A 16,709-nucleotide genomic window follows, 5' to 3' on the forward strand; every position below is an offset into this window, starting at 1 on the left:
CTCTTTTCTTGGTTTCCCGCCACCCCGCTTTATGTGCAGTGTTTTGTAAGATATTTATTTTTTGCCCTTCCTCTAATCCTTTTGCGATTGGCTGCAGAAGCTATTTATAACACACAAAAATAGTCGGAAGGAAGGTAATTAAGGTATTTGTACGTAATAAAAAAAGTAAAACAAATTAAAAGAATGAGTTTATCACCCATACAAGAACCACCCTTGATTGGATTGAGGCTGCTCACTAGCATATGGACGTCAAGGATGACCAGGTCCCATAACTACACAAGAGACATGAAGGGTTAATCACAAACAATAAAACCACAATGTTAAATAGAACAAAAATTAGGGTGAGAAATATAGATTAATTTAGTAAGTGTTAGTACATGAAGATCAAGGAATCCAATTTTGTCAAATATAGATTAGTTCAATATAGATTAGGCATTAAAAATAAATTTGTCCAACTACTACTACATGAAGATCAAGGAATCCAATTTTGTCAAAAATTGTGCTGGAGTCTTTGGTTTGGGAATGCATTAAATTGCTTTAGTCTGTCAATCAAACTGAAAAGAATGTTAGAAGCTCTGAAGTGTCCAACCAAAGGGCATCATGAACAAGGTTGCATCTCCTTTTTGTTCCAAGAGTAAGGTATCTCGAGAAAATTGATTTGAACCTTTGGAAATGAATACTAGTAGCAATACATTACCAGTTGATTAGATGTGAACATGTTAAGTTGTAAGCCACTGCCCTGCCCTCTGCGGTTCATGTCCGCAAAACTTCTTCAGCTTCAGCTCATTTCCTCAACTACGCCATAAAACCAAATTTGTAAGTGAACAACCACCATAAATAATGAACACAGCCACTAAAGGATGAATCGTAGATTCTGTATCATCACTGACGAGCTATGAAAATCTAAACTACGAGAAAAGAAAAAAAAAAAAAACAAAGCGACTAGAAAATAGACATGGTATATAGCACGAAAAATATTTAGGACTTCATGCTAAATTAGTCAAAGGTACCTTTGTTATATTTGCTCTGAGAAAATAAATCTTCATTCGAAGATCAGCATCCGACAAATTGTTTTCTGAACATCAAATAAATTCAGAGCTTGGGACAAGTCTTTGCAAATACATGCACTTGTCAAAAATTAATCAACAGAGAGGTATAGTAAAAGAAATATTATAACAGAAAGCTAGAGTTTGTGCCTGATGGTTTCTTCCTTGGTAATGAAGACATGATATATATTTGGGTTATTTAGCTTTTGGGCCCAATTATAATTGGATATAATATGATATAATATGATATAATCGCTTGATTTTGTGAGCCATGGGGATCGATTCCGAATGGAAGAAGAACCATTTCAAAACCCCAAAATTTTTCTCACCAAACACTTGACTCAAAATCTAAACCCTAACTCATCCCATCTTCTTCTCACCAAATCCTCTTCTCAAAATTCTCAAAAGATCGTTTCTTTTTTGTTTTGTGTTGGTGCAATCAAATTCAAAGGAGATATGGTGCTGTGAATGCACTCTCAAAGGTAACTTTAATCTCTTTTTTCAATTTTGCTTATTTCCTCATTTCTTTGTTATTTTGTTTTTGTGTTTACAATAGGGTAACTCTTCTTCGGCTTTGCCGTACAAGAGAGCTCCACGAACTTGGCTCAGAATCCCTTTTTAAGGTAGACGGTATTGAGTAATTACTATCTTTCTGTTTTCATTAGCTATTTCTAAATTTGAGATAGAAATGTTAAGAAAATTAGTGGTTTTGGGGTTTTAGTTCGAAGGGAATATACTAGTTACTAAGAAATTGGCTCTTAGGTTTAGTTTATATATGGAGAAAAGAAAGTTGTTCAAGTATAGTGGTTTTGGGGTTTTTAGGCTGTTTTGCAGTAAACTGGTTAAGTATACATAACGGGTTTTGACATAAATATGCCTACCGGCTAAGATTTTTAGATCCTTAAAGCAATCACTCATCACCCTCTTAATTTCTTATACTCCAAACCTTGAAAGATTCATCTGCCAGGCAGAATTTCTGCATTGTTGCTAATAGGCATGTTGACAATTAAGTAAGTAGTCAAATAGTAATATAATTTTTGTTAATTAATAATTTGATGGTTAATATAAAGAGAATGGAAACAGGTCACACACTGTCTCTACATACCTTCTCATATGTTATTAAAAAATATACATATAGTGCTGTATAATGGAATATTTTCTAGAGTTGCAAAAACTTATTGGAATGCTAGCAAGTCTTGGTAAGTTTTGAATATTAGCGTGCATGGTTGGAATTCCGAGTGTTATGGTTAGGTATATGGATCGAGAAGTCAGTTCACGACATTCTTAAGTTTGGTTTGCTTTGTTTGAAGCAAGTATCAAAGTTGTTGTGACAGTCTAGTGATTATCTTCGTTCCCGTCGATTATGTTGATTACCTTTATATGCAACTCAAAACAATATTGTATAATGAGAATGATATGGGATGAGATGAGATGACTTGACATAAGGCTATTGGACTCTAGGTTGGTAAGTGTTTATGTGATTTTTCTTGTCTAGAGGTATTAGTTTTATTATTTTTGTATTGATTGTATGGTTTATAATGGTTTTGGTATCAACGTTGGTTGAATTTGATGAAAACCAAACAATTTGAAAAGTATTGAGGCTGTTGGTATCATATGCGAGGTCCTTTGTGGATTGCATTATTAATTGGGATTGTTATTGGATGGGTTTGGAGGCCTATAATAGGTATGTTTCTACTTAAGAGATAAACTAGGTTTTTTCAGTTTCAAAAGATTCTTCGTTGTCGTTTGGTTCAATTTCGCCATTTTCATTGAGTTCTAGCTCTAAACCAAGCTTGAATTCATCGAAGGTAGTTGACTTACTCTCATATCTCAGTTTCACTTTGGTTGTTATTGAATTCGGTAGAAATGTTTAATAGTTTATACTACTAAGTGGTGTCTAGCGTAAATTGAAGTGAAATCATTATTGATTTGATTATAGTTATGCCAACTTGTGGAGGTGAAAGATGGAGGTCCGACATGGATACATATGATGGATCGTTCTACACCGGCTATGGCAGTATGGCCTACCAAGCTTGGAGGAGAGATCCTAAGGTAAAATCTTTGACCATTGATTCACTATAATAGAGAAACTAAATGTGATTAGATATAAAGAAAAAGGTTAATAGTGATTGTTGGTGCATTGGGCTGGGGTTTACTTGCAGGAAATGGTTAATAGTGATGCTAGTCATTTGTTCTTGGCGTTAGAGATGCATATAGAGAAGTACATATGGATGAGAAACTGTTTTATTGATCACACTACCAGCGTAGAAATTTTAGTTTGTGTATTATTCTAGATTTCCAGCTGTTAACGACTTTTGAGTGCTGTTTGTTTTGCTTTTAGTTATCTTTTTAGACATCTCTTACTTGCAAACTACAAGTGAAGGTTTCTTTTTAGTTAGTCATTGAAGGTAATGAATATCATTGGTATATTTATCCCAAAGATGGTAGTTTTGTTTATGTTTTGAATGACTTCCTTTACTGTTAAGCCTTCATGAATTGTGCCTGTGGGCTATGGCCAAGCTAGTTGGGGGGGACACTACCCACTTGCCACGCTGTCTTGAAGTATTACCATTTGATGAATCGATGTCAAGGTACCTTTACACAATTTGTGACTTGAACTCCCCAAAAGAATGTTAAGGTCTTATCCCTAGGCTCATAAACGGTTTTGTAAACTATATACAATTGCTTCCATTAATTTACATTATGACATAGATTGATGTGCTAGTATGAAATACCAATTTGGGTAAGGAATTGGTTATCGGACATTATAATATGACTGTTTGATTTTAGTTTTTTGTGAAATGAGACTTGTTTGAACGTTACTATCTTGATGTTTAAAAACCGTTATCTAGATTATGAGTAAACAATAATTAGGGAAATTAATATGGAAGACAAACAAAAAGTTATTCATTTAATTTGGCATTCAATTATAGTTCAGTTTACACTATATCTAGGAAGATATATGATAGGTCCTTAATTTTTATAGAATTACCTTGATGATCTTCTCCTCATAATTTATACATATTGGGTTACTAAAGTAGCATGTCATATTCTTCATTAATCTGGAAAATGATAACACATTAATTCTTTATATATGGTTTTCCAATACTTGGTTGACTTACACACCAAACAATCTAATAAGTCATGTATTTTCAGCCATGTACCTACACAACCACTCGGTGTAAATGGACTAATTGTTCTAACCGATCAAAGTCATCTTTTCGTATCTCGGTATATTATACATTTTTACCATGTTTAGATTTATTAAGGAGCTAGTTTTTTTTTTTTTTTTTATAAGGTTATGATGCATGTTAAGGTGTACACAGCTATGTGTGTGGTATTGAGCGGAAGAAGACTGTTTTACTTCATGCTTAGAATTGTCTTAAGGATAATTATACTCTAGCTTTTCATGGCTTCAAATGTGATGAACTCATGTATGGTGCCCTTCGATAACAATTTTTGTTTATTAAATATATCGTATCTTTAGATCCTAGAATCAAATTATATCTTGTTAAAAGAACTTTTTTCATTGCAGGTTCCTTATATGCTACAGAAGGGCTTATTGAGAATATGGTGCAAGTGATGGAAAGCTAAAGACTATAGTTTGTTATGAAGCTTAGTTAGCAGCTCTTTGATTTTTTTTTTAATTTATTTATTTAATTTGTTGATTGAATGAGCCACTTAATGAGTAATGCTATTTATACTATGGAGTTATAATATGCTTTTTAAATTTGGTATGCGACAATTGCCTAGACTGTATGTGAAGTATTGTGAAGTAAGGGTGGGGGATCTCCTTTGAATTAGCTACAGAAATTAGCTACAGTAGCATTCGTAGGTCATTTGGCCTGCGCATTTTTTTTAAAAATATTTTCTCTGAAAAACGATGGTTTTGTCTGTCCTTCTTCTTACGACGACCTTGCGATGGACATGTTGGTCGCTTTCTAATTCCAATTACAACGGTCTTTACCCGTCACAAATATTAACGACAGAGCGATTAACGATGGAAGTTGGGACACTAAAAACAGTCGCAAATCAGAAAAAACGACAGACTTTGACCGTCGCAAATCACAAATTCTGGTGTATAAGTAAAATCCTATCATACCTAACCAAAATGTCCTTAATCTCTTTCTTCTATTGTTCATCAACATACTTCTGATAAAAAGCAACCAATGCCTTTGCTATACTCTGACGTATAGCATAGATCTGTGACATATGTCCACCGCCACGTACTCTAATCCTTATATCTTCTTCAGCTCCCTCCACACGTGGCTTCTTCTGTGGTTTTTCATCTGCACTACTGGCTATATTTTGGTATTGCCCTCTGGGCATTTGTCCCTTTGATAGGGATTCGGCCCTTTGGCGACCACGATTACAGTCTCTCTTAGATTTTTGAGGGGAAAAATTTCCATTCCCTTCTCGAGGAACCCCAGGAACTGTTCGACTAGTCTTCTTCGCTTCCTAACGTCTATTCAGGACATCCTCTTCCCACCCCGCATGAGTTTCAACCCTGTCAAGGAGTTCTTCTAAATCGCGGGACGGTTTCCTGGAGAGAGATCCGAATAAGGTGTTGTTTTAATCTAACCCTTGTTTGAAAGCTATTATAGCAGTCTGTTCATCACACGACTCTATTTGGATTGAGATTTCCATGAACCGTTGCATGTAGGATCTCAATGCCTCTCCATCATTTTTCTTGATGTTGAACAATGCATCGATCCGTTTTGGCTGATGCTTGTTGCATGAGTACCTGCCTATGAAGGTCTTAAATAGTTCTTCTGAGGACCTGATTTGACGCTCAGGTAATCTGTGGTACCACTGGAGCGTAGATTTAGACAGGGGGGCTTTGAACTCCTGACACATGACATGGTCATATCTCTCATATTGTCCTATAGTGGCACGATACCTAAATATGTGATCTACAGGATCTGACTTGCCACTAAAGACATTGAACTTCGGTTGTCAATAACCACGGGGATATGGCTTCCTCATCACCCGTGATGCAAAAGGTGATCTACCTGCCCCCATTATGGCGGATTGAACAAGGGAGTCTTGCATTTTTCTCCCCTTGCTTGTCATCCAATGCATCTGATGGATCTGGTCATTCTTCTCAATTTCCCATGCACTTTCTTTGGTATAAAGTTTCTTGTTCTAAGTTCTTTTACGGTGTCGAGGATCGACATCACGATCCTGGTCAGTGGACTCCGTTTCTGAGGCTATTCCTGAGTCCTCATATGAGTTGCTGTATTCTGACTCAGATGGCTCGCGCCGTACTGGATCCCCACGCCTTGGGTTCCTAGCACGACCACCTTCCGGAAGGTTGTCATCATCGAGATCGATGAGTGGCCCATTCCCTGTGTCAGACTGATATAAGTGCCTTAACAGTTGTAATTCTTGCTTATGGTTGCTTCTTTGTTGTTCTAGAGCCTGACTCACCTGAACAGACTCTGGGTTGGTGAGGATAATATTCTCACCATTTTGACGTTCCTCCTGAGCTGAGCGTTATTTATGGGACCTGCTCTGGGAACAATTGGTCCATCGGGGCTGGTCACAGCTCCTTGGGGGGGGGATCATTCGCATCTTGGTGACTGACATTCTCACCTCCTCAGGCATCTTATGTTCTTCTTCTCTGATGGCGACGCTGCGCGTGGTAGCGCCTCCCTTTGTTTGATTTGCTCTTGCCATCACAACAGTAAGAGTTTTTAGACTAAATCAATCGTTTAAAATGAACATTTACCTGCTTTCCCACAGACGACGCCAAAAGATGTAGGGGAAATTCCGAGTATCCCCTGAGATCTTCCTCTGTGCCTTGTGAAGCCTCTACTGAATAGAGAAGGGATAAGATGATGGTGAGTTCAAAGTTGAACCGTCTAACGGCTGCCTACGTATCTCCTTTGTTCTTAAAGAGAATCAAACCCTATTTTGCGTTGTTCCTAAGAGCGAATCCCTATGGTTTATATAGGAAGGGCTACGAGAGTCCTAGAGCTAGGGTTGTCCTCACGGCTTGTGAGTTCTCTTCCATCTTTGGACTCTGCCTTCCTGTTAGGATTCCTCTTTTTATGGAAGTCTAAATCTAGACCATATCTTATGAGAGGTAAGTTTCCTTGTTGATCTATCATAATGTCCCATCGTGTATGGAAATATTATATCTAAAAGGTAACTCCTAAGATATGTCATCACGATTCCTTCCTTATCATCAAATATCGCCATCTTCAGTTTCCTTCTGTTCAGGAACTGTCTATATCAGTTCCTAACGACTGGGGTAACTGTTATGTTTGAAGGCGGTCAATCATGTGCTTGGCACATGTCAACTAAATACTCATGCTAAGCACGAGATCACTTATTCACAGAACTGATCCAATGGTCCTCGTCTCATTCTGGACATCTATAGTCTTAGGTTATTTCCCATACACGTGTCATCTATTCAGTGACGGGAAATTCCCCCTACAATAGAAGTGTGCACAGATTATCCAAACTGATCCAAATATTAAAGATTAGTATAAATGAAGGATAGCTGCATGAATATAGACTTATCTCTTAGAACACTGACTTTTCGCTTGCTGCCATTGATAATCCACACCAGCGTCATGGAAACTTCAATGACGTACTTGTTGGATCCTAACCGAGTTCCACCGTGATTGATGCTCAAGTGAAATGCAACCGTGGCTTTTGTCTATGTTTCATGGGCTTGAGAAGAACAAGTGAAAAGTGTAGTTTTCTCAAGAAGTTCTCCCCACAGACGGCGCCAATGTAGAGGTAGTATTTGTTCGACTGAACTCGGTTATGTCGAGCTATCTACGTATCGAGTTCTTTAGTGAACTCAAATCAAGTCGGACGTAGTTCAAGCTTTTGATTGGTTGATCGAATAAGAGATGGAGATAGATGTTCGAGAAGATGGGAGAATTGGTCTCTCCTGAGAATGGAGAAGACGTCTCTTTTTATAGGCGTAGATCTCCCTTTTGCGCTGTCTTGATGATTGTTTTTACTCCTTCCGTTACGAAGTAATGATCTCTCATTAATGATGTTGTTGATCACTAGCTTGCATCGGTTATGTTTCCTAAGTTGTTTGGACGACCTGACCTTAGGTCGTATGCACAACCTGCTTGTAGTCTGGACACGTGATCTGCCACGAGTGGTTGAGAGTGGAGGGTATTGACAGCTAGGATATTATGCGGTAAACCATGTATGATGGCATCAGTGTCAAATATCGACAAAGATATCATCATAGCATTACATCAATCATATATATCGTGCTTTCAGGAGTCGCTATTTGGTAGTATATATGTCCTGTTGGATTTTGTTCATAGTTAGCCTATTGGATGTCTAACCATTTTATTTTCCTTCCAGTGCTGCTATGACATTTAACACTAGGAACTGCAAGAACAAAGCCATATCTGTAAATCCTAGTTGAACATTATACAGATTTAAGATGTAGCATTCTTTTGGCAGAGGACTAGAGACATTGTAGGACCACAGGCAAGAAAACATAGCTAGCCATTCTGAGTATCAATTCTTTTAGACTTGTTGATATGATCTCCCCACTTAATTAAGAATGAATAATTCTACGTACATTTCCATATATCCATATATGCTGCTTAGCTGCTAGCCTGAAGCATTAATTTCATTACGGATGAAACTGTAAACTTGGTTCCTTTAAATTTTAATCTTGAGAAAAGGATATATGTGGCCCTAGATAGTTCTCTCTCTCAGTAACGAACTGACGATATATCAACTTTAAGGATATGCTGATAATGTTGTGTCACAATAGGTTTACATCCGATGTTGTTTTACAAATTGTTCATATTTTTATGAAGGTTGTTAAACCTTGCCATTCTCAAAATATATGCCTAATCAAAGACTCAAAACCATTCATGTGACTAAAGTTTGCCCCGAGGGGCGGTGGCAACCATGAATCACTGATGCGGCGTCTATCTTCATTGGAAAAGAAAGAAAACAATATATATATATATAATTAAAACACCTCACAACATGGATTTTATTTAGAGATATATCAGAAAACATTGTTACATGCATCATAACCAAGTAACAAGCATCTGTAAGAAGTACAGTACACTAGTAGTAATACTTAACCAAACGCAATTAATAACGTGTGGTATAACAGCTACGATTCACGGCATGTTTCTCGGCAACCTTTTTTTGTTTCCCGGCAACCAAGTTTCACCTATTTTGCAATTTTTATCAGGGTCGGTATTGTTTAGGAAAATTCGTGACCCAGAAGAGACTATAAATTGAAGTTCTTTCAGTACGTTAAACGGATTCTGACCAAGACTCTGGTCACACTCTTGTGGGGCATTCCAAATGAAGCAAACTCGTTTTTGAACGCAGCGACGTCTATCAGTCCAGGTGGATAATTACCCTTTAGGTCTTTGAGGGTGTAGAAATTTTGCACAGCCTGATGTAGATCCAGAGCCAGGGTAAAGTACTCTAATTGTCCAAGGCGTGAAAGTTTCCCATGCTTATTCCATTCCCTCCTCCAAAACTCTTCATGCCTACGTTCCCATGTTCCAGAATTACTATTTTCTACATTAATCCAATTCTCCACCAATTTGTCTTTTATGCTTGCGAGCTGCGAAGAGAAAATCAAAGCAGATGATGAGAAAGCAAGCATTACTTGATAGTTGATATATAGATCATTAAAAAAGTTAAGGACAAGAGGAGAGAACTGAACTTGTCCTGTTAGATAAATTTAATCGTGGGGAAAAAGAATGTTATTATTGCAAAAGTCAACTAAAGGAAATTAGTCAATGGTAATCGTTGTCCCCATACTCCCACGTGTCTTTCAATCTAGCGTTTGATCTAGCTACTCTTTCCTGTTTTAAACGGTTAGGATATCATGCAGAAAAAAACACGAGTTACCTTAGTTACATCGAATTCTTCTGCATTAACATTTTTAACTTCTGGTTTTGGCCAAAGGCCATGTATGGTAAATTTTAGAGGCAGCTTTGTGACATCAGTCACAAGTTTGTTTTCTGTCAGAACAACGGACACTGGCCATTCCAAAGCCAGTTTGTAGATCGAGAATATCGGTCTAGTTGAAGCACGAGGGGGTGGCGGTGGTGGTCTAAGTTGAGGAGGGGGTGGTGGTGATCTAAGTTGAGGGGGTGGTGGTAAGGCAACTTGAGGTGGTGGGGGTGATGGCACTTGAGGGGGAGAGGATGATGGAGGTGTGGGTGGTTGCCGTGGTGGCTTCTTTGGCTTAGCAATGGAAGTAACAAACATTGAAGACACGACTAGTAACACAATAAAAATAGAAGCTTTGGTTGCCATTGCAGCGGATAGTTGATGATTAACAAATGCAGATGAATATAAAATCCTGATAGAAGGATGCGACCTTATATAGGCCTTAAACCATAAACCATTTCTTGTGATATATAGCTATCGTCATATCATCATTATATCATCATATATAATTATTAGTCATTAGTATTAGTGAAATAGTGAGTGTCATCATCACTAGCTACCAGCTTGGTTTGTGCATCCCATTTTGGATATATAGGCTGTAAGTTTTGTTTGTTTGTTTTTATTTTTTTTCTCCTTAAGTTAATTTCATATTTTCAGACCATATTCTCAACTGAATATTATGTTAAAGTCAACAAAGTATGTAAATAGAAAAACAAAGAAGTATATTCAGTATGAATTTATGATCAGCAAACCCAAGGAATATTTCTGCTCATATGAGAATGTCAATTACCGTACGTTTTGGATTTGTACGTAATAAATGGTTTATTACGACCTTCCCTTGAAAAAAAAATTTTATATTTGAGTGCATCCTATCAGAGAAACTTAATTAGACCATAAAATTAGACCATAAAATAATGCATACACGTTTTAAATTTCAAATTCGTAGGAACCTCAACTTGAAAAAATAGTGGGTTTTTAGTGCCCATCTAAGACTGACTCCAAGCGAATGGAGTGGCTCAAATACGTGTGATCAAAATAAATCATATAGCTCTGCAGGAAACAACCTGTTGCGTTTTTGTCAAACTACATTTGAGTTAGTCAAATATTCCCTGATAGAGGTCTAAAATTGGATCATCCCATCATGTTATTTGGTATATCGTTGCCTTCGTTTGTCATTATTGTTGAACATCTATAGCCATTTCATTAATTCATTGTACAAAAGATTAATTGAGTGTCAGTACGTACTAAGTCATTAAAGATATATATCCTCATTCAGGAATCGGATTGGTTTACTCTTGTTTCATAATTATTCATATTATTTGCTATTTCTAGAGAAGATATTTAAATTGTTAACATGCTAGCTTTGGCAATACATGCATGTGATCTGATAAGATTCATGTGTGTGTGTGCAATGTGACTGAAGATGCCTAATTGCACGATTGGAAACACGGACCAAAGGGTAGATGGAAGTGGTCTGAACTTGCAACTAGTAACCATCACATACATTTTAGGATAGATCAACTCATACATGCCGGAGCTTCATATATGTGCTGCATTTGGCGGGTCGTGGAAATGATAGTTGGGCACAGCTTCGTTCACCAAAACCAGTATAATGCCAGCTGAGCAGGAAACTCTGATTTTCCATCATTTTAACTTGCATTTAGACAATATAATATTTTGTCCCTGTATTATTATTTTTAGAATTTATTTGTCCGCCTGGCTGTTAGTTTTTTACTCACCAAGTTGATTTGGCGAACCTAATTAAAACAGCAATAAAGCACAGTCAACTGGATCTACTCTATCATGGTCTATGGAGACATAAGAGGACTAGAGTCTAGACATCAAGTCAATAGATAGGAACATTCCATCATCTTTCATGCGTGTTGGTCCGATCATGAAGGAATAAGTTGCCAAGGCACATCAAACCAAGTTCCAGGTGATCAGGTTGAATATGTACGAGTCTGAGTCACTGAAAGCTAGAAAAAGTTGAGGCTTAGATGCAACCTACGACACTCTCCCTACAAGACTAAAACTGAAGCAAACCAAATCAAGCTGTGCCGATTAAGTTCAACCATCAATAAGGACTGGGTTCATTACAAAATAATGATTTACAAAAAAACTACAGATGAAACGCTATTAGGAGATGTTGCCTTTTGTATGTATGAGTATCGGCATTTTCCCTAATTCCCCTATTTCCCTACATGGTCAATTAATGAAACAGCCCTGGTAGCATAATCTGATACCATGGGTACTCTAGGCCACATGGTAAACTTGGTTTTTATCCATGAAGGGGCACTTGGGATTATATATGCAGAAACAAAATTTAGAGTTACAAGTTTGAGAGGGGTTTACTAGCGATAACAGGATTAGTTGGTACGAATGTATCATCGTCTGTCCAGTTTGTCTCACCCCAATGAGATAACATGCTCTTCCAATTGCAGAGTTCTTCAGAACATGTCTTTAGACGTTTATCCTTTATCGTTATCCTCCAATGCCCATCCGTATAATTTGCCTTCTCTGCTTGTCTTCGATTCCACTCCAATCCAGCTTTCTGCTTGGTTCTTATCAGGCAGAACTTCTGCAAGTGCTCTGGCATTGCATCGTGTACCTTCCACCATCGCTTGTGTGCAACATCACTAGCAAACTCTCTTAGAATATCCACGTTCCAATTGCAGTCATAATCTCGGAAGCATAGCCACGGCTTCAAACCAAGATAATGTAGGACATAAAGAACCGGAGGCTCAGAGCCAAAGAGACGAGTTTTCATAGCTTTCTTTTCCTCTTCATCTCCTATCCAGAAGTGCTTCAGGAAGTTCATGTGCTTTGGTATGCGATGCCACCATGTAAAGATTTCATTCAGATAACCTTGGTCTCCTCCATTGTAGGACTCAATCTCATTTATATGTTCCATCAGCAGCTGGAATGTACAGTTAGATGGTTCAATCACCATGACACCAGAATTGAAAAGGGTTGCATTATTTCCAGTTGCAGATATTTCTGGCATTGCAAACAAGAAATCAATGTTTCTGAGAATGAGTAAGTCCGCATCGATGAATATGATCTTGTCATAGTCTGTTAGCTGCCAGAGACGGAACTTGCTGTAATTCCATTCGTTGTACGCTTCTGGTTCAGCTTTCGGATTCCTGATCCTCTTGATGATCCGGATTTTCCATCCAGCTGCCTCAAGACCTGCCCTGTGATATGCACTGATTGTCTCATCAATAAGTATCACAAGGTCCCTCGTGGAGCCAACCATGCGGATACTCTGGGCTGCAGCAATTGCACCACATACATATACATGGGCGGAATGCAAGATAGTTTGCGTGTATGCTTCGGTGCACTGTTCCAGAAGAATAAGCTCGATCTGTTTCCAGACACGATCAAATGACAAATTTAAGTATCATAAGTGAGTTGTCTATGAAGAAATTCAACGTCTGATATTGACACAGGAAAATTTCCATAGTTTCTTTTTTGATAATGTAGTACATATCAAAAGGATTTGGCCACTGGGATCACCAACATCTATTGAAAATAATGAAATAAACTCATGAGCTTAACTAAACACACCATGCAAGAACTTTTTTTCAAGTACGCATATACTTCTTGAAGGTTTCTGAACCCTGTAAAGTTCTTGGAATGGTTCCATTATAGCAATTATAAAGAACAAATAGAGAATTGGAAATGAGTGTGAGGTTAGCGACAGACCTTTGGCCTTGAATGGTACTGCAAGTTCACATGATCCAACAGGGAGCCGAAGCTTTTCCCTCAAAATATTTAATTTGGGCTTGTATAGCCATACATTCCCTTCATGTATTACAAGATCCTTGCAATGGAAGAGGTTTGGAATTGGAAAACATTCACTCACAAATAGAACGTGCATCGTTTGGTATCTTTTTCTTGAAGCACTAATCCTTGCTGCTGCAAGTTGCAAGTGCAAGCGAGATATATCTCTCGACCAATTTGCTAACCTTTGACATGGTAACTTCACAGCAATTAGATGAAGTTTTGGGTTTCCAGGGATGCTAGGCTCAGGCAGAGATGGACAAAAAGGAACCTCAGACTCTTGTTCCTCATCTATCCACTCAGGGTACAAAGACTCCCAAGTGACATTGTCCCTGACATAATCCAAGTGGACAGAGACATGGATAGCATCTGGCATTCGCCTCTTCCAAAGATTGGTCTCACTCTCATTGAAGTTCAATAACCCTATTCCTCGACAACTATGTGTTTCAGTCATTTTCCCAATAGTTCTCAAGATTTGGTCCCAATTTATATCTAAATGTGATACATAACGTGGGTCCAGTATGGGTCTCTCCCTCATCCATCTGCCTACAAAACTTGGCCTGCATCATATACACAAGTTAATTTCTCCCATTAAACATTAATGCTTGATAAATCTCAGGAGATCTATAACTCTCCAAAAATTGGAAAGCATGTTATTCAGATATCCATTGTTTTGTAAATTTTAGATAGATACAGCCAGTGAATAAGAAAATAAAGAAAACTTTGTGAAACCATATCATCATATAAAACCTTCCAGCACGCATCAAAAAAGAAAGGTAGCAAAGCAAGGTAAGTGGGAAATAGAACATATATACCTAGATGTAGCATGTAATAGTCGCTCACTGTGATATGCAGTAGGAGAGCGGAGCAGTGTTATGAAAGTCCCAAATATAATAATAACCAGAACAACCTTTAGAGAAAGGAACTTATTGCAAGTTGAACCTTTATCCTGGATAGGTAGGTGGAATGGCTTCTCAACTTCAACATCCTTGCTTCGTAGGAACCTTCTCTTATTTGTTTCATCCCTGAATGAAAGCATGAAAGAAGAAATAAGTAGAAGAAAATATCTGAGAGATAAGAATAAAACTCGAAAGAAGGCCACCTGCAGGTAATATAAAAAGTATGCTTAAGAGTAAGCTTACAGACATATATGTTGCATCATTCAAGAATATTTCCTTCACTCCTTTGTCGGTAATGTCGGTATAATGCAAAATACTACCAAGCAAAATTTGAGCTAGATTTTTTGGATACAACTGAATATTTTTGAAGTGTCTGCTTGCTATTATCGAAAAAAAGAAGTGTCGGCTTGCGTCTTTGATCCTTTCTAATAGGCCCTATCCTAGTGTGATGATTCAAACTTCGAAGGAATATGAGTATATTACTTGTTAGTAGTTGCAGAGTTGATTTAATTTTGCGAAAATAAAACTATGATTTATTAAGATGTGAATGTATTAGGACTTCCTTAAAACACTGAATCTAACATGTGCAGACGTGCAGTAAAGATTTTTCGCACCAGGCATCCACTTTGTACCAAGTAGGCATCATTTTTATCTTCATGCATGTCAAGGTATTATTTAATTAGAAGACAATAAAGAAAACGGAAAGTAAAAGACGAGAGGATAGGAGAAAACCAGTGATGCAAAAACTCACATTGAATTAGGTAATCTATGCCTAGCCTCGATTGGACTAGGCGAGGTACCATTAGCTCCTCTCATCTCAACTCGTCTGGAGCAGAATAGGCAACATTGATCTACAACCGACACAGAACAGTTAATTAGGGAAATGAAACAGTAGAAAAATAAACGATGCCAGAGGAGGAATAAAAAGAAAGCACCATATATATAAGTATATATATAACAATCTAAAGAACTAAAACAATGATCCATTCTTCTATGAGATAAATGCTCAAACATTTTAAACTTAAAGTCCTATACTTCAAATAGACAAAAGGAAAAGAAACACTACAGCAAGATAAATGCTCAACATCAGGAACTCTTCTGTTTTAAAAATAACAATAAATAACTATATGAACCAAAGAAAAAATTAAAGAAGAAGAAAAAGCTAAAACCCTGAACCTGTCATAAACTATAACAACAGAAAACGAAAAGGAAAACACGCAATCATAAAGCTTAACTTGAAAAATGCATAAACCAATTTGTAGTTCATTTAACTTGACAAGTGCACATATCAATAAAGAGTCGTAACAACACGTACTAGAATATTGGACTAATGCAAATGTGAAAATTTCAACATGCCAAATACCAGAAACAAGAAATGATCACTGTGTGCAACAGGTACGCATACCTATGATTAATGAGATTGTGTGTGGGAGTTGGTGTGCTTTAATGAAGTTGAGATGTTCTGTTGGAAGTGGACACCAGAAAGATAACAGGAAAACTCAGCTAATAAACTGTTAAGGAAGAGTCGGGTGAGTGCAAGGTCGAGATACTTTAGGAATTCAGATATCAGAGACAGGTAAAACTTAAAAGTCAATCAAAGTATTGGAACGAACATAAATTAATTAAGAATATCAATGTAAGCAAGAAATCCCTAACAACCTTCTTAAGTTGACTAATTATGTGATCATCAATCAATTTCATATAGTTTCCTTAATATACAATGTATGACAATGTTTTTCGGTGTGACATATGCTTAATCTTAACACCTTGTGACTTGTATGTATTCATCTAATCACATTTTTTTCAAATCTCGGTGTGACATATGCTAATAAGCATGTTTTTCTAATTATGTCCAATCTTACTCACATTTTTTTAATTCGATTCAAAATAATATTCTGAAAAAATCATGGTACACTAACTACTGTGTAGGTGATTTTTGAAAGTTTCTTGGATTGGACAAGTGGTTGAACCTGAACATCCAAATAGATTTTTGAGTAATAAAGTATCTTAAAGCATCATGAAAATTTCATCCTCTCATGCGCAACTCATGTGACCAATGAGAGCC

The 16,709-nt window shown here is 37.2% G+C and overlaps 1 protein-coding gene and 2 long non-coding RNA genes across 4 annotated transcripts; 1 reads left to right on the forward strand and 2 right to left on the reverse strand.

Annotated features, from left to right (window-relative positions):
• Nucleotides 1-1,300: 1,300 nt before the first annotated feature.
• Nucleotides 1,301-4,822, forward strand: LOC147501202 (uncharacterized). Of its 2 annotated transcripts, XR_015219785.1 has the most exons (6): nt 1,301-1,528; nt 1,603-1,669; nt 2,457-2,511; nt 2,668-2,730; nt 2,986-3,098; nt 4,582-4,822. It is a non-coding gene; the product is annotated as an uncharacterized LOC147501202 (long non-coding RNA). The 2 variants fall into 2 exon arrangements; XR_015219784.1 differs by having other exon boundaries at nt 1,301-1,669.
• A 4,155-nt stretch (nt 4,823-8,977) lies between these two features.
• Nucleotides 8,978-10,316, reverse strand: LOC147501203 (uncharacterized). The gene is made up of 2 exons (XR_015219786.1): nt 9,918-10,316; nt 8,978-9,627 (listed from the first exon to the last, which is right to left on the reverse strand). It is a non-coding gene; the product is annotated as an uncharacterized LOC147501203 (long non-coding RNA).
• A 1,679-nt stretch (nt 10,317-11,995) lies between these two features.
• LOC147501204 (UDP-glucuronate:xylan alpha-glucuronosyltransferase 1-like) lies at nt 11,996-16,325 on the reverse strand. The gene is given in 6 exon segments (XM_086606231.1): nt 11,996-13,281; nt 13,283-13,326; nt 13,668-14,305; nt 14,561-14,770; nt 15,396-15,495; nt 16,050-16,325. Coding segments are annotated over 5 exon segments (1,947 nt in total). The 5' UTR covers nt 15,461-15,495; nt 16,050-16,325; the 3' UTR covers nt 11,996-12,291.
• Nucleotides 16,326-16,709: the final 384 nt, after the last annotated feature.

Source organism: Coptis chinensis, chromosome 4 (genome assembly GCF_015680905.1).
Source record: "Coptis chinensis isolate HL-2020 chromosome 4, ASM1568090v1, whole genome shotgun sequence".
NCBI classification, from domain to species: domain Eukaryota; kingdom Viridiplantae; phylum Streptophyta; class Magnoliopsida; order Ranunculales; family Ranunculaceae; genus Coptis; species Coptis chinensis.